This window comes from Raphanus sativus, chromosome 1, assembly GCF_000801105.2.
Source record: "Raphanus sativus cultivar WK10039 chromosome 1, ASM80110v3, whole genome shotgun sequence".
NCBI classification, from domain to species: Eukaryota; Viridiplantae; Streptophyta; class Magnoliopsida; order Brassicales; family Brassicaceae; genus Raphanus; species Raphanus sativus.
In genome coordinates this window covers 9,742,018-9,765,520 of record NC_079511.1, presented here as the reverse complement: position 1 = coordinate 9,765,520, position 23,503 = coordinate 9,742,018, and the positions used below count along the sequence as shown (strand labels likewise).

Sequence of the window (23,503 nt, the reverse complement as noted above, 5' to 3'; positions counted from 1 at the left end):
GACTATTTTATTTTTCCTTCTTTTATTTAACGAACAATTTATTCAGGTTAGTCACTCATCTGTCATACTCAGCTAATTTGGGTATAGGCCCGAAAGAGCCCGTTATAACTCGAAGCCGGCCACATCGAATTGTGTACACTCGGATCAGTGCCACGTGCAACGATGATACACATGATAAAGATGAATGGGTCACATGCTACAGCGTAAATAGCTTGGTTAGCTGTGCGACCCGGAGAAAAAGAGACCGGTCGAATTTGAAGCCCACGTGCTCCCTGGTCCATTCTCCATCGCCGTTTTGGGACCTACCATCTGTACTATTAAAGCATGATCCTATTTGAATTTTTACCTAAACCTATTCATTCTATTATAAGGAAGTCGCAAGTTTCATTAAGGATATTTCTGTTATTTTGTATCATTTTTAATTAATGGGTCTTTTAGTTATAGGCCCAAACTTTTTTTTTCTTTAGTTTTACGGTTTTGGGCCATTTGAACCGATTTTAATATTTATCTAAGTTTACAGTTTTCATTTGGGCCATTTAGGCCAAGTTCTAATATTGATATTAACAAATATTTACATATAATTATTATTATTTATTTTTCTCAATATAATTAAAACTTTCTGAAAATATTTTAATATTGATAATGAAAGACTTAAAATTATTAAAAGAATATAATATTAATTTATTCACAAGTTAAATCTGTTAAAAATTATATCTTTCAAAAATTCAGTACATAAAAGTGAAAATTGATTGAAAAAAACTAAAATATCACTTCAAATTTTTGAAAAAATTCAAGTTCAATTTTAAACAGAAATACCCATTTATACAATAAATAAAAATAAAACAATACAATAAAAATAAATGAAAATATTTCATTTCACAAACTTATTCAAAATTTATAAAAAAAATAAAAAATAAACCCTATTCAAAACCTAGTTACCATTTATTTTAGAGAAATTGCCAAAAATACCATTTTCATAGTACCACTTTTCATGTTTACACTAACCACTTTTACCACTACTTTTAATGAAGGGTTTAGATTTGAAGGTTTAGGATTTAGGGTTTAGATTTGATGTTTTAGAGTTTAAGGTATATAGTTTAGGGTTTAGAGTTGAGGATTTAGGGTTTAGAGTTGAGGATTTAGGGTTTATAGTTTAGATTTTAGGGTTTAGGGTTTAGGATATTGAATTTAGGGTATATAGTTTAGGGTTTAGGGTTTAGAGTTGAAGATTTGGGGTTTAGGGTTTAGAATTAGAAGTTTAGGATTTAAAATTTGGGATTACAATTTTGAAAAGCATATAAAAACAAAGATATAATAGTCTTTACCATTATAATAAATAAGGTATTTTTGAAAATATGTCTTTAGTGGTGGTAAAGATGAATAATGGTACCTTGAAAGTGGTATTTTTGAAAATTCCCCTTTATTTTACCTTCTTAAACTTAAACTATTACTCCTTCCGTTTCGATTTAATTGTCGTTATAGAAAAAAAATTTCGTTTCAAAATAAGTGTCGTTTTCGATTTTCAATGCTTGGTTAAAATATGGTTAGACGTATAGATAATTGTGTTTTTATCTTGGAAATATATAAAATCATATGTTTTCTTAATCTGTATGTATAAACCTAAAACGACAATTAAAATGAAACGGAGGGGGTATTCGTTAATCACATATATGCATTTTTACATCTGGATAACATAATACAATTATATCACTAATCAATATCCATAATCCACGGTATGATTAACTGCTGATATTTGATATTTTATATTTTAAAATATTATGCTCAAGAAAACATATATTTTGAAACGTTAAGAGATATGGTGAGAAAACTTTTAAGAGATATAACCATTGTTAAGTCTTATATTAGTGGATCTAGATTTAATTTTGAAGGTTATTAAATTGTATTGATTTTTAAGAAATTACCAAAAATACCATTTTCATAGTACCACTTTTCATGTTTACACTAACTACTTTTACCACCACTTTTAATGAAGGGTTTAGATTTGAAGGTTTAAGATTTAGGGTTTAGATTTGATGTTTTAGGGTTTAGGGTATATAGTTTAGGGTTTAGAGTTGAAGATTTAAGGTTTATAATTGATAATTTAAGGTTTATAATTGAGGTTTTAGGGTTTAAGGTTTAGAGTATTGAATTTAGGGTATATAGTTTAGAGTTTAGGGTTTATTGTTGAGGATTTAGGGTTTAGGGTTTAGAGTTGGAGGTTTAGGATTTAGAGTTTATAATTAGAATTTTGAAAAGCAAATAAAAACAAAGATATAAGAACCTTTAACCTTTTAATAAATAAGGTATTTTTGAAATGTGTATTTAGTGGTGGTAAAGATGAATAGTGGTATCTTAAAAGTGGTATTTTTTGAAAATTCCCCTTGATTTTTCTTGTTTAAAATTAATTTGAAGACAAAAAGTGAACTTTTTAATGTATAACTAGGTGATAACCTGCGCCTTGCGCAGGGTGAATGACCAAAAGAAAATTTTTATTTTTAATTTATAGATATTAAAAATTTTAAAGTTATAAGCACACATATTAGATCTAATGGTAGCCATCTTCGAAAGGGTGCATGTTTATATAATGTAAGATTAATGGTTTTTAAGAAAAAACTTTTGTAATTGGTTATGTGTCAGATTTATTTTATTAAAATGAAATATATAACAGTATGCAATAACTTTAGTCCATTTATTATGGATTTAAGACAAATCAAAACATATGAAATAGAAGTATTATTTTCATAATAAAATTTATGATTATAATATTATAAGAAACACTGGTAATAAAAAATACGCAAGAAATAAATTATAAAGAAACAAAATAAACTGATAAAGCAAAAAAGTCACAAAAATTCTTCAGAACTCCTGATTTGCACTCCTATAAATAGAAATAACTAAGGATTAGTTTATCAAAATAAATCCAGCGGCAGTAATTATGCACATAACAATACACTTATATGATCTCATATGCTTTAAATAAAGTACTAAAAAATAATAATAAGGTCAGGAGAAAAAGAAATGGTACTCTATCCTGACAATATTCACCCTAACCTTTCACATTGTCTTGAAAGGTTTCGAATCGGACACGTTTGTAAATCCAGCCATGAATTTACTTGAGAGAGAACTTTGATAAATAGTGTGTCGGGAAGAAGATTGTGGTGAGTCTTTTGAATTGTAGAAATATATTTATATTAAGACGTCAAACCCGTGTAGGGTTGAACGAAACCTTGATATGATAAAGCCGTAACTAAAGTAAAATATTATTTAATATAAAATAACATGCCCACCAATTACATGAGCTACGATCGTCTTTAATTTATTAGTCAACGTAATAATGTAATTTCTCTTTATATGACAAAATTAAAGGAAACGACATCAAGGTCGATGCATAATTGATTCAATAATTTGAAATAAATAATTTATACTTCCTTATATACAACAATCAAATAATATTAAAAGAGTCTGACCTTAATTGAGTTCCTATAATTACCAGAAAAATCAAGGAATCAAATACCGTTTGGCATTAGTAACCCATAATTATGGTTCTCGAAATAAGTAAATGTTTCCAAAATCGTAAATCTAATAATATCAAAGTTATTAGAAGTTTCCTTTCAATAATGAAGTGCCCGGTTGATCATTGAGAAAATAACCTTTTATTTAATGTCACCTTGATTTGAATTTGTATTTTTAAATTGATTACGATAAGTTTGAATATAGGGTCCTGGTTTTACGTATAGAGTTTTGCTATGTCTGATGGATTTTTAAGAAGACATTATTGTTATTGTTATCATATATAAAGTACAATAATACTTTGTGTTGATTTATATGTATCAAAACTATCATGAAAAATGATTTGTATGTATCAAAACTATCATGATAAAATAATTTATATGTATCAAACTTTTGAGATAAAATGATTAGATTACGTTTATAAAATGATTAGATATATACGATAATTATATATTTATAATATATACGATAATTATATATAATGAAGACTTGTAAAAACCATCAAAACTATCATGATAAAATAATATATATGTATCAAAAGTCTGATAAAATGATTAGATTGCATTGATAAAATAATTAGATGGCGTTGAGAATTATATATAAAATATTATATGATGAAGACTTGTAGAAACCAAGAGAAGACTCAGATTTTTCGGTCTCTTCAATTTAAATATATAAAGTAAAATTTATAAAGACCATGCTTGTGATGAAGATTGTGAATATAGTACATACGATAGGGCATTTGTATTTTAGTTTGTATTTTGATTTCGATCTGGTAAGACTGAGACAAAATATCGTATGAAACCATATTTCAATCCATAGTAACAAATAATGAGAGAACCATGTAAATAATAATCGAATGCATCCAACATATAATCCGTGACTCAAAATATGGTAAATAATAATGCAAGAACATGAATCATAGACATGATTTATTTGTTTAGTCAATAAGTAAAAACTTAGATTATATTAGTTAAGTAACAATCTAATGACTAATGACAATTATTGTGATTAGTCTAGTTAATTAAGAGTTTTTGAAATTAGGTTGTGAGAGAACTTATGGTGATGACACCTAGGAAATGGCACACTGGTAAATCACACATGAATTAAAAGTTACTTATTTCTAATGCTCCTAAAATAATATATAAGGGATGTTATATTATGATGATACTAACGTTGTAGTCATTAAATGTCATGAATTTAAAAAGCACTTTTGGGGAAGTAGATTAGTCAAATCTTTGCGGGTTTCAAACAACATTTCGATTTTACACATTTGGTTGCTCGTTTTATATAAAAAAAATCTTCATTAAATTTCAGGTATAAATAAAATTAAATATAAATAAATACGAAATTGGTGATCACCTCAAAAGAAAAAAAAATGAAAATGTAGTCCGACATAATAAATCTGCATTTGTTATATACTACATGGAAAAAAATAAAAAATAAAATGGGACCATGCGAATTAATTAAATTAATTAAATATTGAATTAAGGAAGGGGATTAATAAGTGGCTTTGGCGGGATGTCTCTGTTTCTTAATTAATCCTTCTCTTTTACTTAAAACCCCAAACACAAACAAACACTGTGTTGTGTGTTGTGAGAGACTGTAATCAATCAACTCTCCTTATGATATTTCACCAACAACACTTGTCATTTAATCAAACCCTAAAAACCTAATCTCCTCCTAAATCTCTAGATCCGTAAAATGCACCTTAATCCCACAGATTCTTAAGTCTATCCCCAATTTCAAATTCACACACTTTCCAAAATATTATTATTATTATTTATAGTGGGAAAGAAAAAAGCTGGAGAAGATGAAGTGAGAGAGATATCGTGGTTGAAGAGATTCTCCATTGGTCGGCGTTATTGCTTGCTTCCGACATAAGTACCCTTCCCCCCCCCCCCCCCCCCCCCCCCCCCTCCACTTCAGATCCGGACACAAGGTGACAGATCTATCCTCTCATTATCTAATTAATTAATGCACAACCAAAACCAATCTTTTTCTTATTTGTTTTTGTTGTTTCTGTTTCGTTTTCTAAATCTGGTCATAAGAGTCATACAGAGTGTTCTTAGCTAAGTATGTCAGTTGAAATCGGATCTCTTTGCTCTCAGTTTTTTTTTGGGTTTCAGGTTGACTTAAAGTTTGGGGCTTTGCTTTTGGATCTGAGGATTTAGCTTAGCAATGTGCAACTTTTAGATTTTTGTTTCCATTTTTGAAAGAAAGCTCTTTCCTTTCTTGGAATTGAAGAGGATTCAAATAGTTTTAGTCAATGTTCTGTCTTTAGTCTTCTTTCATCTCTTGTTTCTACTATGTTTTTAATATAAGATAAAAAAAATTGAGCTAATTTCTCATGTGTGTATTTCAGGTGAGGAGGCTCTTTTGATTTTTTTTTCTTTTGTTTTGAGTAATGTCGAGACTTGCGAAATGGAAGCTGGAGAAAGCCAAAGTCAAAGTGGTCTTTCGATTGCAGTTTCACGCTACTCATGTAAGTCAAGAATTAACACAAAATCAGATACTCATCTAAAGTAGTTTCATAACATGTTGATTGGGGAATGTGAACGTTGTGTGATCTGATGGATTTTGTTTTTTTTTTTTTTAAATTAAAAAAGGTTCCACAAGCGGGATGGGACAAGCTGTTCATATCCTTTATCCCTGCTGACTCTCTAAAAGCTACAGCAAAGACAACAAAAGCACTTGTCAGAAATGGGACTTGCAAGTGGGGTGATCCCATTTATGAAACTACAAGGCTGCTTCAGGATACAAGGACCAAGCAGTTTGATGAGAAACTCTATAAGATCATTGTGGCTATGGTATCCCATTCTATATCTTCTTTGTTTTCCCTTTTATCTTTGTTGATTTTCTGATATTTAATTTTATGCTTCCCGTTCTTATGAGATCAGGGTACTTCTAGATCTAGTATCCTCGGAGAGGCTATGATCAACCTTGCTGAATATGCTGACGCCTTAAAGCCTTTTGCGGTTGCATTGCCCTTGCAGGGCTCTGATTCAGGACCTATCTTACATGTATGTAACATTTTTTAGTATCTTTTCTCCATTTCTCACACAGAGACTGGTTGCTCAACTTTTGTTGTTGTTATTTTCAGGTCACTGTACAGCTGTTAACTTCAAAAACAGGTTTTAGAGAGTTTGAACAGCAGAGAGAACTCAGGGAAAGGGGACCCTCCACGACCCCTGACCATAGCAGTCCTGACGAATCTTCCCGTTCCAGAACTTCACCTTCTGATGAGTCTCTTAGTCATGCTGACAAAGTATGTTCTTTATTTTTTCTATTAAGCTTCATAAAATGTGTCTTTCTGGTTCTTACATCAAAATTGACATTGCTAGTATTGGATCCATGATTGCACAATATACTGCTAAGTAATATGTTATTCTGCAGACCAATATAAAAGGGAGTTTCAGAGAGAAGTTCCGAGATGATTCTTTGGTGGAAGAAGCCGTGAGGCCAAACGACCCTGATTCATCATCATTGGGGTTTGATGTCTCTTCAAACACATCAGGAAGCCTCAACGCAGACAAGCATGATATATCCAGCACAAATGAAATTGACAGCCTCAAAAGTATGGTATCTGGAGATCTGAGTGGACTTGCTCAGAGCCCTCAGACAGAGAAAGACGCTCGCGAGTGGCACAATGGCTGGGGTTCGGAGTATCTTAATAAGAACAGCGATTTGGGCAATGCCATAGATGAGAACATTAAGCTTAAAGGCTTTGTGGAGGACATGGAATCATCCGTTAATGAGATTAAGATCGAAGTGAGCTCGCTGCAGTGCCATGCAGATGATATAGGTTCCAAAGCTCAAGAGTTTTCTCAAATACTTATCTCAGAGATTAGTTCTGGGGATAGGTTGGTCAGGGAAGTATCTGTGTTGAAATCAGAGTGCTCAAAATTAAAAGAAGAGATGGAGCGCTTACGTAGCGTCAAAACACATGTTGGATATAACAACAGCAAAGACCAAGATAATGTTTCCCACAACCTACAGCTAAGATGGCTGCAGGGTCTTTCAGTTGTTGAGGATAACATCAGAGAAATTCAAAACAAAGTTTGCTATAGCTACCATGACAGGGACTTACGCTTGTTCCTCTCAGACTTTGAATCTCTGCTGGGAGTTCTACTGGATTTTAAAAGGCAGATTAGCACAGTACCATCTGAGAAAACCACCACCTTACCGGAGAAAAATGAGAGAAGCATATCAGGTTCTCAGTTGGACACTGAGATTTATCAACCAGAGCTTGATCCCCTTCAATATCTTGGTATGCCTGATCTTGCATCTCGTGAACCCAATTCAGCAGATTCTGTAAATGCCATGAGAGATAAAATACTAGAGCTTGTACGAGGGCTGGACGAGTCTAAAGCTGAACGTGATAGCCTTACCAAGAAAATGGATCAGATGGAGTGCTATTACGAATCTCTGGTCCAGGAGCTGGAGGAAACTCAGAGGCAGTTGCTAGTAGAGTTACAGAATCTAAGGACTGAACATTCCACATGCATCTATAGTATCACTGGCGCTAATGCTGAGATGGAGACGTTGCGCCAAGATGTGAATGAGCAAGCACTCAGATTTTCTGAGGAGAAGAAAGCTTTGGTTTCTGTGAATGAAGAACTGGATAAACGAGCTACGGCTGCAGAGGCAGCACTTAAAAGGGCCCGCTTAAATTATTCTATTGCTGTCAACCATTTGCAGAAGGATCTTGAATTGCTTTCCTCTCAGGTTGTATCTATGTTTGAGACCAATGAAAAACTCATCAAGCAAGCTTTTCCAGACCCTCCACAAAGCTTTGACGAGTCGACAGGTGATGCAAAGCCTGAGAAGCAGAACACTCGTGATGTAAAACTCACACAGTTACACAATGAGAAGAAGGGGATGAAGGAACGGCCCCTAAAGGGTGATATTCTTCTAGAAAATTTGCAGAGATCTCTTCATGTGCAAGAAAGCCTATATCAAAAAGTTGAAGAAGAACTTTATGAGATGCACTCAAGGAACTTATATCTGGAAGTATTCTCGAAAATCCTACAGGAGACTTTCCTTCAAGCAAGTTTCGACATAAGAACCATGAAAGGGAAAATTGATGAACTTGGATGGCAGCTTGAGCTTTCAACAGAGGCCAAGGAAATGTTGAAACAGAGGCTGGATATTACGTTGGACGAGGTTTCCTCTCTGAATGAGGAGAAAACCACATGCATTGCCAAATGGAATGCTGTAGCTTTTCAGAATCAAAGTTTAGAGGCAAATCTGCAGAGTATTACTCAAGAAAACCTCATCCTTCTGCAAAAGATTGATGAACTGGAATCTGTAGTGTTGGAGTCTGAGAATTGGAAAAACAGTTATGAGACATGCATTTGTGAGAAAAAAGAGCTCGCAGAGCTTGTGGAGAAAGAAGCGCTTGAAAAAGTTCATCTTCAGACACAGTTTGCTACAATGCAGGCTGAGTTTGATGCTCTGAGAGATAAGTTTGATAATATGGCTACTGCAAATGAAAATCTGCAGAATAATGTCAGTGATCTGAAGGAGAAGTTGATCAACACATTAGGTCGCTACAGTGAAAAGCTCATTTCCATGCCTCTGTGGGAAGGGGGAGTGGATCTTGATTTGGAGTCCGCTGATTTAGCAGATCAGCTTGATAAATTCTTGTGTAAGATATGTGACCAGAGTCTTGTACTTTTGAAAGAAAATAAAGATCTGGTACAGGAAAAATCCAAGACGGAGTTTAATTTGAGGGCTGCAGAGGCTGGCATTACTGAGGTCAAACAGAAGCATGAGAATAGTGTACAGTGTTTGGTTGCTAAACTTGAAGCTTCCACTGTCCTCCTCGAGAAGCTTCAGTTGCAAACTGAGTCTATCATGGAAAGAATGAAGGCCATTACCGAAGCTGAACAGAACTATCAGAGCTGTCACACCGAATTTGTTTCTCGTTTTGATTATTTTGAGAATGAAATGCCTCTGCTCGTGGCTAAGAATGAGGCGCTTGGCCAAGAGATCTCAGAACTAAGCTCTGTAACTGTTGAACATGGAAGAACCAAGCTGCTTGTGGAAGAACTAGTTGAAGAGAAAAAAGGTCTTCTGGTTTCTCTTCTGGATAAATCTCAGGAAACGTTGGGTCTTGTGCGTGAGGTTGAGAATTTAAGGACAACGTTTGATCAAGAGTTGAGACTTGAAAAAAGCTTAAGGCAGGAACTGGAAATTAAAATGGAAGATCTTACTTCTGAGTTAGTCCATCTGAAGCAAATGGTTTCGGATTTGGAGTTGGAGAAGGCAAATCACACTCATCTTTTGTCAGGATATGAAACATCTCTGAGTAGCTTGAACCGTGATTCATCATATATTTCTGATCTGGAATCTCAGTTACTTGAAATGATGGAATTTTCAGTAGCAGCAGACATCCAGATACTTTTCACAAGATCTGAGTGGGAGACTTATGCTGAGGAGCAGCATAAGGAACATCATGAGGTACTGACTGCTCTCAATGGCTCTCGTAATGTAGAAGCTCAGTATATGGATAATAATATAAAGCTATTGACAGATCTCGACTCTCTAAAATCAGAACTGGAAACTGAGAGAAGTTTAAGAAACAAATTAGACAGCAGAATCGAAGAACTTGCGTCTGAGTTAGACGAAAAGCACCTGCTGTTGGATAACTTTGATTTGCAGAAATCTCAAGTGAAACTTCTGGAGAAGATGGTAGCTGAACTGGAATCTGAAAAGTCTTCTCAAAGTTTGGAGTATGGTAGAAATGCTCAGCGAGAGTCTTCTTTAATTGAAGAAGTTTTTCTGTGTCTGATAGCTGGAGATGTTCAGCATGTTGTTACAAAAATCCAGTCTGAGACATACATCAATGACCTTGCAGAACAACTTAGCTGCTGCTCTAAGAGCCATCTTGAGTCTCAAAAGAAGCACGCTGATATAGAATCTGCCCTCAACCATTGCCAAGTCAACGAGAAGCGGTATATGGAAGAAAACAGTCAATTATTGATTAGTCTTGAAGTCTTGAAGTCTGAGCTTGAGTCTTCCATGGCTAAAAGCAGAGCTCTTGCCGATAGAAATGATGAAATGTCAGTTGAGCTTGAAGAGTACACAAATAGGGATGAGAATGCAGAAAGAAGTTACTCTGAGAGAAGCCTATGTGCTAATGAGGTTGAGCAATTGAAATTTTTGTTGGTTGATCATGAAGAAGAAACAGAAAAACTGATGGTGTTAAAGGCTGAGGCGGAAATTACAGTCGAGGTACTAAAGGATAAACTAGCTGAGCTGTCTGGAAAAGGTGCCAGTGAGCTTGCAAAACTGCACAATAGGTGTGGTGATCTCACTCAGAAGCTCTCTGAGCAGATTCTGAAAACAGAAGAGTTCAAAAGCTTGTCCACCCATTTGAAAGAGCTCAAGGACAATGCTGAAGCCGAATGCACTCGTGCTCGTGAAAAGACGGACTACCAAGCCCCGCTAACTCCACAGCAGGAGTCGTTGAGAATCATTTTCATCAAAGAACAGTATGAAACCAAGCTGCAGGAGCTCCAACATCAACTGACCATGTCCAAGAAGCATAGTGAAGGAATACTGATGAAGTTACAAGATTCCATTGATGAGAACGAAGCAATGAAGAAGGCAGAATCCAGCTATTTAAAGAGAACCAAAGAGCTGGAAGAAAAAATATCGGAACTGGAGGCTGACTTGCAATCTGCTACATACGATAGACGTGAGAAAACAACAGATTATGACATGATGAAGGCTGAGCTGGATTGTTCATTGCTAAGCCTTGAGTGCTGCAAAGAAGAAAAACAGAGGCTTGAAGATTTTCTGCAGGAATCTAAAGAGGAGATACTGAAAATGTCTAAAGAGCTAGAATCGTTGAGAGAATTAGTACAACGTTGCGGCTCTCATAAACAGATTCAGATGGAAGATGGTGTAACAGAGTTGGCTGACAATGCAAGCCCCAGGCCAAAAATTCAGGTAAACTTCTGTTAGGTCCCGTTTGGATCAGGAAGTTATTTTATAGGATCATACACCTCATGTTAAAACTAGTTTTGCTCCTAGCTTTCATTTTAACAATCTGCTGCACCTTCTTTATGAAAAGCTATGCATAACTAATTGACGTGATTAATCAAATTGGTAACTACTAAGGTTATTCAATGTTTTCTGTAAATATCTTTAAAGCTGGATTTAAGCAATGAAAGCGAAAAAGTAGTAAGTGTTTAGTACCTTTTAACGTGTGTTTGTTGTTCATCAGGGTACTTATTCAATTTATATACCTTTCGATTATGTTTTTTGTGCATCAGGGTGCTATTCAATCGAGGGGTGTAAATGAAAACGGAGACCAATTACCTTCTGGAGCAGTGGACGACAAGAGTGAAGAAAGCCTAGCTTTGATCAATGATAATTTTAGGACAGAGACTTTAAGGTCTAGCTTGGATCACTTAAACAATGAGGTAATATTTGCATAGTTGGTTGAAATGTCTAAAGAGTGGAGTCAAAATAATTGGAGAGATGCATAGCACTAGCTTACTAGCTGCTTTTGTATCTACAAACATTTTAATATGTTAGAGCCTACTGAATCCTCTTTTTTTCTTCTCTTCTTTACAGCTAGAAAGGATGAAGAACGAGAATTTACTTGAATCTCAAGATGATAATGATTCAGACACCAGATTTCCGGGTTTGGAACAAGAGCTGATGCAGTTGCGTCAGGTGCGGAAGCTTACCTTTTACAGATTGTAATGTATTGAAGCATGTGTGTCAACAAGTCTTATGATCATCTTTTCTAACAGGCAAAACAAGAACTTCAAAGTATCTTCCCTTTATCTCACGAGAATTTCAGCTGCGGGAACGCGTTGGAAAGGGTTCTTGCACTGGAAATAGAACTTGCTGAAGCATTACGTGGAAAGCAAAAACAGTCAACCATCCATTTTCAGAGGTACATGATCCTGCAGGAACTGGAAAGAACTATACTAAACACTGAACTTACACCCTTTTTTGCCTGAAATTGCAGCGCTTTCTTGAAGCAACACACCGATAACGAAGCAATCTTCCAGAGTTTCAGAGACATAAACGACCTAATCGAGGAAATGCTGGAGACCAAAGGCCGGTATGCATCTATCGAGACAGAGCTCAAGGAGATGCATGACCGTTACTCTCAGCTAAGCCTCAAGTTTGCAGAGGTTGAAGGAGAGAGACAAAAGCTGATGATGACTCTGAAGAACGTAAGAGCGTCCAAGAAAGGAATGCTATTAAACCGTTCATCTTCAGCAACTCTTGGTGAACATTAATGCACAGATGTTACTACTATGTATATATGTCCCAAGGATGTTGAATAATAAGTCCAAGTTCTAACAGTTGTCTCCAATTATAGATAGCTTAATATAAATGTTCTTTATTCAAAAAATTATGGGTTCTCAAAGTGATGTCTTCTCTGTAATGTGTACAGAAACCCATATTGTTCAACTCAGAGAATCAAAAGTCTAGTTAAGAAAAAGAACATAGATGAACAAGTAAACTCCTTTTATGTTGTGTCTTTCAAACTGTGTGTCTGCACGTATTGTATATATATTTAAAAACAAACATCCTTCAAGAATTGTAGTACATTTTCTTGAGCCACTTTGGATAAACAATGAAGAAAAGATGAAAAATAAATTATCAACCACACAAATGTAAACAAGTTCTGTAGTGAAGATCCTTTGTTTCTTTTTTTTTCACGTCTATGCCAGTAAGGGAACTTTCTCAGCTGTTCCATGGAGCATCACAACCCAGTGCTATTTTATCATGAAGGATTAAAATCTCTCTATATGATCCAATTTACTTGCAGCTACAAAATGGTGCATGCGCATCGATTCTTCATGGGAGGATCATTCTGCAGTTTTTCTGTGTAACAGAGCAAAAAAAAAACATACAATAAGATGATATGACAATGACCCGATGATCTCAAAAGCCATTTGCAAAACATGGAAGTTTGGAATCTGAATACAATAATCACAAGCAACAAAAGAATCAAAGGGAAGCCTACTTTTATATTAGTATAGGAAGGTAAAAAGAAACAGTTTACCGCTCTTTTTGTCTAAAGTAGGAGGGCGAAGAACAACATGCATAGTGATGACCATTCCTGGAAGTTCGCCAACGGGAAGCCTGGATTCAGCAAGTGTCCTATTGTTGTCTAGTATCTTCCCGGCATTAATGAGCTTCACATCATTTACAGTCTTTGGAATGTTTTCTGAGTCTGTCAAAAACAGAGATAAAACACTTGAAAACTTCAGTTCCAACACAACCCTTAAAAGTAACAAGAAGATTCTAAACAAGGCCATGAGTTAGCAAAACGAAAAGCAATACACAGCTTCAGTCATTAATCTTCTTGCCACAGTATAAACCTACCTTTTATCTGTTAAATTCTCAAACTTAGTACCTAAACTTAGGCTAATAAAACGTTCGGTGTACATTAAATCAATCACAGAATCAAAGAAAATGATTGAAAGGCAGAAACAAGAATTAAAGAATATGAAAGTTTTTTTTTTGTACAATCAAACAAAATGATGGAAAGGCAGAAGAAACATATGTTACCTTTAGGCCATTGAGAGATGATCTTCTCTTTGAGAGAAGAAACAGTCATAGATTGATTGTACTTGGTGGGACCTATGTCAGTGCCATCTGCGAGTCTAAACTTGAGTTCTATCCAATCTTCACCTGCCATCTCTCTCTCTCTATTCCCACAAAACAACACACAAAAAAGAATCAAAAGTCTTCGCCTTTTCTCTCTCTGGGGAATATCATCGAACACAAGATAGGCCCTTTTTCACCAAATTCAACCCAAATCAAGTTTCGTAGAGAACTTCAAAACCCAGTTGCTGAAGGAGGATTAACTGCAGAAAGAAACAGACTTTATCCTCTTTGGGACGGTTTATGAAGAGGAAGAAGGACAGATCCAATTATAATTGAAGGGTTTTTCGATTTTAAGAAAAAAATGAAAGAGAAAGAAGATGAAGAGAGACGCTTTGGGGTTGAAAGGCTGTGTCTTTGAGCAGCGGAGCACAGATTTTAATTTCTTTCTTTCTCTAAGTGAGATTCTTCGTCATTTTGACTTTTCTACCCTCGGTTAACCACACACAATTATGCTGACTTTTTCTTTTAATTTATCAAAGAATAAAATCTATAATTAACCTAGATTTGTTTGATGGTGATATATATATTAACGACAATGAGAAGATATTTTCTATATGTATATAATGCAGATATTATTAAGGAAAATTGCACTCCATACACTAGACTTTTCTCCTAATTAAGTCTATACCCTAAATTCCCCCCAATGGTGCCTCTCTTCCTGGAAAGAAAGTTGTCACATCAAAGGCATTTTGCTAATATCCTATTCTTCTTTGGGTTTCTACCAAATTTACTATTATTAAGTCTAAACTTTCTGGCCATGTTGTACAATATCAAAATGTACTAGTGGATTTCTCAATTATTTGATTTTATGTTAAGTGGGTATTGATACTCTTTGTTTTTTCTAAAGAAAGATATTGGGCTTCTTTGTGGGTTCCCTCCATGTCATCTCGCTCTATTATTTATAGCATTTTGGTCATTTAATACAATGGGCATATATGCCGAAATTTTAAATTTTGTGATTTGTAACAAGGGACAATTTTGGAATTTAGGAATGGTTAGAAAATGGCAGCCACCAACTATAGAAGCCTAACTAGTTAACCAATATACAGATTGTATTTAGTAACATAAAGCCTAACTCATGATATGCCAATAGTTTATTGTTGATTCTTTTCTTTATGTGGAGTTTAGACTTTCAAGATATCTCTTCTACCTTACTTTGAGTTGTGATGCTTCTTAATAGATGCAATCCTTACATGTAGCATGATATACAAAGTGGTATTTTGTAATTTAAGTGATCTAGATATAAAATTAAGTGGTATTTTGTAATGAACATTTTATGGTCCAGAAAAATGTTAACCAGGTAGAACTAAATTCTTCTTTATATTTTTGCAAGTCATGGAGCCAAATGTACACCAACCTGTAAATAATAAATTCATAATAAAAATTGGCATAATCTGTATGTTGTTAAGTAAATTAATTCAATGTGGGGATAGAAAACCGATGGAACATGGTTTGATTCCGATTAGATTCGGTTCGATTTTCAAATTTCATCCTAAACGCCAACCAAACAGTACAAGTTATGAAGGAAAAATTCGTTCGTGCATTCCACAAAACACCAATACATATTAGATAAATAACAGCCTATTGATATATTTATATATATATATATGCATTCAGAAGAAGAAGAAAAAAAAGACCTTTTCATTCACATCATATTAAAGTAATACGAAATTAAACACAGAATAGATTCGTTGAAATAAACCAAGAACCAACTTTCGTTATTAAAGAAAAGGAAGATAAAAAGAGAGGGTGAAGTGTTGAGATGAGGATCAGAGAAGATGGTTTCATAGCTTTTATGAGCAATATGAATATGATACGTTCTTTATTCCAAGGCATTAACGATAATTATCATTCTTTCTTTTTACCTGTTTTCTTCTTCTCTGCCTGCAACATCCATAGTGTTGTTAGAGCATCATTATTGGTAATCCTTAGAATTAGGTCCTTAATATACATATATGTATATGTATATATTATATAAGCGTATATATATGTTTGCTAAGGACTTTATGGAAACCAAAGCCGAAAGTCCTTATTTAAGAAATTTTCGGTTTTGGTTTCCGTAAAGTCCTTAACATATATATATATACGCTTATATAATATATACATACATATATATGTGTATTAAGGACCTAATCCTAAGGACTACCAATAATCTTGCTCTTAGGTCCTTAGGTCCACCACTATAATAGAAGAACCAAGCAAATAACCAAAAACAGATTCTAAACCGAACCGACACTTCCGGTTAATCAAACTGATCAATAACTGAAAAATTCTTTATTACTTCCAGGAACTGCTCGTGTAGACTTGCACACATGAAATCCATAAAACAGAGGCCCATACTATATATTGTTACACAACTTTTTTTATTGCTCAAGCTTACATGACACAGCCAAAGCCAGAAGAAGAAGTATACAGAATCTGTATATCATCATGGAAGAATTATAGTAATATTCTTTTATAAATATCTTTGGGAATAACATCATAGAGCTTCAAACTTTGGCTGTACACACAGAATTTTCTCAGTGTCGGTCAATGAGCAAAGTCTCTTTGCTTCTTTTTTCATATATCTATAACTTGGCAGCTAACAAGCTCAGCAGCACCTAAGTCCTTGCTCGCAATGACTTTCCAAATAACAGTGTCTGACTTGTTAGCTACATTGCCCTTCTCCTTAAAAGAACATGAACCCAAAACAGACTTAGAGCTAGAGCTACCCGACGATGATGAAGAGCCTGATATGACGTCAGGTACATCAGCTCTCAACACTGTAACATTACGATTAGGATCTTTAGTAATAAAATGAAGCTTCCCATGAAACCCAGCAAGCAAATAAGGAGACTCCGAATCCGTCATGTCATAAATAGGCACTTCCCCTATAACAACTTTCCAAGCATCTTCCTTCTGATCATAAACCTTAATCTTCCCGTTCTCCATCGACGAAGAAGGATCAAAAGCATACAACTCCCCATCCACCACAACGCTGAGCTTCGTCCCCGCCTGCCTCGCGGGCCAACCTTCACCCATACCAGACGGCATCTCGGCCCAGAGCTTCGTCTCGGGGTCATAAACCTCTCCTCCAACGTCAACAAAGAAAGGCCACGAGTACAGACTCTGAGGCACGCACAACCTTCCGTTGTAACAAGTCATCCCCGTGGCGATAGGCTTCAGCAAGTCAGCCAAGAACGCGTTAGGCAACACCTGCGCTTTAGTGAAAGGCATGCTGGGGACTTCGGACCAGAGATCAGTGGTCGGATCGTAAACCTCAGCTGTCTGAAGAGGAGACAAACCTCCTCTTCCGCGATCAACACCTCCAACGACGTAAAGCTTCTTATCCAACACACCTGTTTTGGAGTAAGCACGGTTCGCCAGCATAGAGCTGACTTCACTCCACGAGTTAACAACCGGATCGAACCTCCACACACAGCTCACGGTCTTAGACCGCGAGAGACCTCCGAGAACGTAGAGACACCCGTCCACGGAACCAATAGCGCATCCACAAAAGGGCATCTGCTCAGAAGCGTCTTTCTTACCGAAGAGCAAGCTCTTTACGATCTCACGGCTAACGAGACTCCACAGACTCTTTCTAGACTCCTCTTCGTAGACGATCACAGGCATCGGAGGCAACCTCTGCCATCTAGTGGAGACGGGATCAAGAGCGTACCACAAAAGCTTATCCTCTTGTCCTTTGGTCAGCACGTAGAGCCACTCCTCTGTGATGCCGAGCTCTCTCCTCAGAGCGTAGACCTCGGAGGTGGACACAGCTGATCTCCACCTCCGTGAGACTAACCGGACGCTCGAGTAGGAGATTCTCGGGAGTCTGGCGAGGATCTGTATGGATAGCTCGTCGGGGAGATTGGGAATCAATCTGTTGCAGTAGTAGTAGTTGTCTGAGGATGATGATGATGATGATGTCTTTCGTCTTTTGCGAGATGAGTTTGAAGGTTCGTCGTCTTGAGTTAGACTGGTTGCTTTCCTCTTGGAACAGCTCAAGCTCATTACAGAACCCATTTGAGAGCAATCAATCAACAGTCTCTGCAGAACAAAGAACCAAACTTTACGTTTAAAAGGAACCAACTTTACAATCAAAAGCACAACTTTACAATTAAGAAAGTAACCCACAAAGGCTAATTACATAATTAGTGAGGGGTTGAGAGAGATCAAGGAGACGAATTGAATACAACGATAAGAACCTTTTGGGATCATCTTAACTTGAGACTTGAGATGAGAGAATCACTTACCGACACGAGAGAGAGAGAGAGATCGAGGGAGTTAGGATGGAAGAATCTTGAGATCTCTCCGAACCACACGCATGTTTTCGGAATTGTCTTTTTTGGATTGAAGATTGTTTTTTTGTTTTTGTGGGTAGTTGAATCATTCGATCGCACGATTTTTTTTTCTTTTTTTTGGGGGAGTGTGTGTCATTTAATGGTGGCCGTTGGATTGATGAGATGATGTGTAAGTGGATCGGATTTTTAGGTAATTTGGTCTGCTTCTTCTAGAAAGTCAACTAAATTCTTCTTCCAAAGTCAACAAAATTAACATTAACTTTTTGTTGATTTTTTTTTTGGGTCAAATTATTAGTATTTGTTTATTATTATAGTTTTTATTGTTAGTTATTATTGTTGTTGAATGAATTTTAACAATCGGTGAAATTAAAAATTATTTTGTGGTGAATGAAATAACAAGCTATTGAATAAATGGTGCGTGCAAAAAAAAAGTTGTCGTCTATCGTTTATACGAATGTATTAGTTTGATTTGTAAAATTTATACGAGTCTGTTTAAGTTGCTTATAAAAAAAAAATTTACATTGCTTAAAGGTTAAAACCGAAAACTAAGGATATACATTGTTCTTTTTCTCAAGCATTTGTAACTTCATTTCCTTGTAGCATTATCCATTTGATGTAGTATCATAAGCAGTAGATAGTGTATCTTCTTCTAAGCAAGCTCTGAGCCTACTGCCTAAAGCACGTGGTTCTCTTTGTGTTATATACTTCTTGATGCACTGGCTACTCATGAGATTTTTGCTTTTTGACATCTTTTTTTTTTGCTCGGAACATCCGATTAAACGTGTTCGGGCACTTCTTGGTTGGGCTAAGTAAATTTCTACTTTCTGCACTCACTCGCAAGGAACACAAATCTCTATATAGCTTGTACCAAAGTTGAGGATGGATAAAAGATACAAAAGCTTGAATATTCTTCTGTTTTCAACTAAAATGAGAATATTGTTTGATCAGTTCATAGAACATAAAAAAACATTGTTTCAAATGACGAGAACTAATCAACTAGGACACAAATCACTGAGTCGAACTCTTATTTGGTGTCAAGTTAATAGCTATGAACATAAAAACATTGTTTCAATGCCCGAGCACTGAGCACTGATCAAGTAGGACATAGTCACATAGCTATGAACACCCCCCCCCCCCAAAGATAAAAACAATGACATCTACCATAGATTACACACAACCTGATTATTCTATTCCATATTAAAAAATCAATATTTGAAGAATTGTGTTCAGTCATGAGTGTATATGCAATCCATACTATTATTTGCGAAGTGATTTTTCACAACGGAGCTCCCACATTAAAAGTTAGAGCGGTTAATGTCTATGTTACCCTTAATGATTTTATATATAATTTATTATATAATTTTAACTTAATAATATTATTATCTATATGTTATATTAGATTATAAATTAATATTTTCAAAAATATAAAGATAATTCGTATATATATTATGTTGTTATCTGAAAAATATTTTTTTTTATTTAAAATTTTTTAAAAAATTTAGTTAATAATATTATTATTTATATGTTATATTAGATTATAAATTAATATTTTGAAAATATAAAGATAATTCTTATATATATATTATGTTATTATCTGAAAATAATGTCTTTGTTACCCTTAATGATTTCGTATATAATTATTATATGATTAAAAACGAATTTTAAGTTAATAATATTATTATTTAATTATGTTGTTATCCGAAAATAATATTTTTTTAATTTAAAAGTTAAAAAACGAATTTTAAGTTAATAATATTATTATTTATATGTTATATTAGATTATAAATTAATTATTTTAAAAATATAAAGATAATGCTTATATATATTATGTTGTCATCTGAAAATAATATTTCTTAATTTAAAAGTTAAAAACGAATTTTAAGTTAATAATATTATATTTATATGTTATATTACATTATAAATTAGTATTGTAAAAATAAAAATAATAATTCTTATATAATATTGACAAAAATAATTCTTATTATTATGTTGTATCTGAAAATAATTTGTTCAGTTTAAAAGTTAAAAAACAAAATTTAAGTTAATAATATTATATTTATATATTATACTAGATTATAAATTAATATTTTCAGAAATAAAAAGATAATTCTTATATATTTTATTGTTATCTGAAAAATTATCTTTTAATTATAAAATTTAAAAATTAAGATATAAAACAATTTACAATTAAATATTCAATTAAAAACATTTGTATAAATATATTTTCTAAAATGTTTCAAGTATATGAGTGTTTTAAAAATTCTAACACAATAATAAATATATATTTTTATCAAAAAATTTGATCATATATAAAAGTTTGATGTTTAATTTAGATTTTTTTAAAACATAAATAATACTTATTATGATGATTTTTGAATTAATAAATATACAACAATAAATATTTGAAAAACAATTATGTCTGCATGTGCGGGTAAACCACCTAGTAGAACAGTAAATAGTCAAGTAAAATCTAATGCACCAAATAATTAGTTGATTCTTATAGGGTTTTGACCAAATTCACTCTTTTATTTATGGCAGTATCATTATAATAGTGACAATTATAATATATATATATATATATATATTCTTCTTTAATTCTATAATTGCTGTACATTACTTTTAGCGGATACATCAATGTTAAAAGTTATTTAGTTGAAACATCCATTACTATAAAAATATTTGTAGAATATTAGCTGTTCTATTAAGATATTTGGTTTAAATAATAGTAATATTAAATATGTGGAGCATTTACAAATTTTAAATTTTTTTGAGGATGTGTTAAATTATTGTAAAACAATTGATGAGGTAGCATCATGAAGATAGATCAGTTTTACTTTGTACATATAGATAACTAACAAAATAAAATAAATGTTCTTGGTTAAATATTTAAATTTATACTTTATTATAGTATATATAGTAGAAGAATACTGGAATAGTAAACTAACTTTTTTTTGAACTAAAGAGTAAACTAACTTGCATGATATCAGTTTACATGATTTCTTTCTGAGGCAAAAGAAGTATATGTATATTAATTGTGGTTGATACTGTGTATGATTCTTTTCTCAAAAATAAACTTCATAATGAATAAAATCAATCACTCGTAAAAGGTACGGTTATCTTTTGAATTGATTATGTATAGTTATTTTTGATATTAATCTATATAAATAGTTTATTGTGTCTTAGCTCTTCTTCATATAATCGTGGAGAAATATATAAAGTAAACACAAACAAATTATATAAGAAAAAATGTCATCATCCAAACTTCACTTTGTTGTTCTTCTGATCATTGTTGCACTTCTTGCTAACAATGGACAGTCAACTCGTAAGATCTCTTCCATCATCTCTATCATTTTAATATGACAACAAAAACAAAATCAATTGCTTATACGTATTAGGTTATATTGATGTGTAGTTATCATATTCACTTTATAAGCTACTAACAAAATTATGATTCTAATACTGAGTTTATTTTTATAATATGATTGATTTAACAGGAGTAATGGATGATAAGTTTCCAGAATGCGAATTCAAAGGACCCTGCCAGATAAAAAAAGCGATTGTTTGGGGACGTGCGGAGGCAAACCTGAAAATGCTTTGTGTATACCTAATCCTAGTGTAGACAGCCTTCAATGTTGTTGTCTTTCGAACTAATTTGATTCAGATTATATTATACTGTAGAAATAAGCAGTGACGTTTAATCAATAAAATATTCAGTAATTTTAAAACGCTTTACTATGGATTTTTTAACGAATTAAGGACAATTATGTCCGGCATTTGTGACATAATTAAGAACTGAACAGCATACACTTGAGATTATCTACATATACCATCCCCACAAACTCTGACTAAAATTTTAGCAAAAAAAAAAAAAAAAAAAAAAACTCTGCCTAAAACACTCAAAACACCAAATACTTTACTTTACTTATCATCATCATCTTTATGTCTTCTCAACTCCGTGAGCTACCTTTGGACACAAGATACACATACTACACACTCTTCCTGTTTTATTTATGGTCTGTCCTCATTTAACTGTCGTTTTGGGAACTAATCCAGATGAAGTTGATCCAATTTGGTTCTGAGATTGAGGATCATACCCATGCAGTATTATGCGAAACTAAATTTCATATATAGAATTTGGGAGGATAAAATTCATTTATACAATACGATCAAAAGAATTTGATTTATACAGTTAAAATACATTAGGTGTATACAGTTAACGGACAGATGTATATTTAATCCTGTTAACAGAAACTTTAAGTTACTGTTTTTTCTAATTTCTCATATCCAGCTCCCCCCATTGTTTCAAATTGACTAAATACATCACTGCGTAGATCAAGATAAACATTTCTACGCTTGCTCGCAAAGTCATAATAAACAGTTTGAAATTTTTTTCATGCCTTAGCATATGAGAGATGTGTAACCTCAACATCTTCTACCAAATTTTTGACATGCCATCTCATTAACGCGGACGTCCTTTCCGAATGATGTAAACTCTTCAATATGAATTTGATTAGTAAATACGACATATGTTGTTCCAATAGACGATTGCTTCCCATGGTGTTTTGATAGCTCGGCTTTCTACGAAATTGGCATCCCTGTAGATTCTCGTCGTCTTTCCAGACAATCATGAATTGTCAACGCATAACATCAATCATTTCAGATGCCAGGTCAAGACCCACAACATTACTAACTGCAAAATTTCACCAGCAAAAAATTATTAACTTGTAAATATTCATTAATTAGATCAGCCCAAAAAGACATGCACTTCTCATTTAGATTACAATGGTTTTTAGTTATCATCATTCTAGATGTCAGTGATAATCTAGAAAGTCCTACACATCTGTCTTGCCTTCTTTTAAAAGTTAGCATATAGAATGGATTGGACGAATAAATACTTTTTTCTACTAGTAAAACCAAAAATGTATAGAAACTGACTAGTTAAATACCGTGACCTTTAACTCTTCAACGTGAAGAACGGTTAGTTGTTTTCTTACTTTCTTGGCTCGTACGACTGATATATTCATTGACTTTTATTCTTTGCATTAGACGTGAAGAATGGT

The 23,503-nt window shown here is 33.8% G+C and overlaps 3 protein-coding genes across 4 annotated transcripts; 1 reads left to right on the top strand and 2 right to left on the bottom strand.

The window, feature by feature from the left end:
• Nucleotides 1-5,098: 5,098 nt before the first annotated feature.
• Nucleotides 5,099-12,845, top strand: LOC108854537 (uncharacterized). The gene is made up of 10 exons (XM_018628132.2): nt 5,099-5,452; nt 5,876-5,995; nt 6,120-6,320; nt 6,411-6,533; nt 6,614-6,778; nt 6,907-11,469; nt 11,796-11,945; nt 12,100-12,201; nt 12,282-12,427; nt 12,503-12,845. Exons 2-10 carry the CDS (start codon nt 5,918-5,920, stop codon nt 12,777-12,779), a joined length of 5,805 nt encoding a protein of 1,934 aa, XP_018483634.1. The 5' UTR covers nt 5,099-5,452; nt 5,876-5,917; the 3' UTR covers nt 12,780-12,845.
• Nucleotides 12,846-12,994: 149 nt separating this feature from the next.
• LOC108854586 (membrane-anchored ubiquitin-fold protein 6) lies at nt 12,995-14,646 on the bottom strand. The gene is made up of 3 exons (XM_018628189.2): nt 14,062-14,646; nt 13,553-13,723; nt 12,995-13,371 (listed from the first exon to the last, which is right to left on the bottom strand). Exons 1-3 carry the CDS (start codon nt 14,189-14,191, stop codon nt 13,316-13,318), a joined length of 357 nt encoding a protein of 118 aa, XP_018483691.1. The 5' UTR covers nt 14,192-14,646; the 3' UTR covers nt 12,995-13,315.
• A 1,832-nt stretch (nt 14,647-16,478) lies between these two features.
• LOC108854566 (F-box/kelch-repeat protein At1g22040) lies at nt 16,479-18,556 on the bottom strand. Of its 2 annotated transcripts, none has more exons than XM_018628167.2 (2): nt 18,396-18,556; nt 16,479-18,189 (listed from the first exon to the last, which is right to left on the bottom strand). In XM_018628167.2, the coding sequence occupies exon 2, from the start codon at nt 18,163-18,165 to the stop codon at nt 16,720-16,722; it is 1,446 nt and encodes a 481-aa protein (XP_018483669.1). In that variant the 5' UTR covers nt 18,166-18,189; nt 18,396-18,556; the 3' UTR covers nt 16,479-16,719. The 2 variants fall into 2 exon arrangements, with proteins under 2 accessions (XP_018483669.1, XP_056866059.1); XM_057010079.1 differs by lacking the exon at nt 18,396-18,556 and adding an exon at nt 18,290-18,392.
• Nucleotides 18,557-23,503: the final 4,947 nt, after the last annotated feature.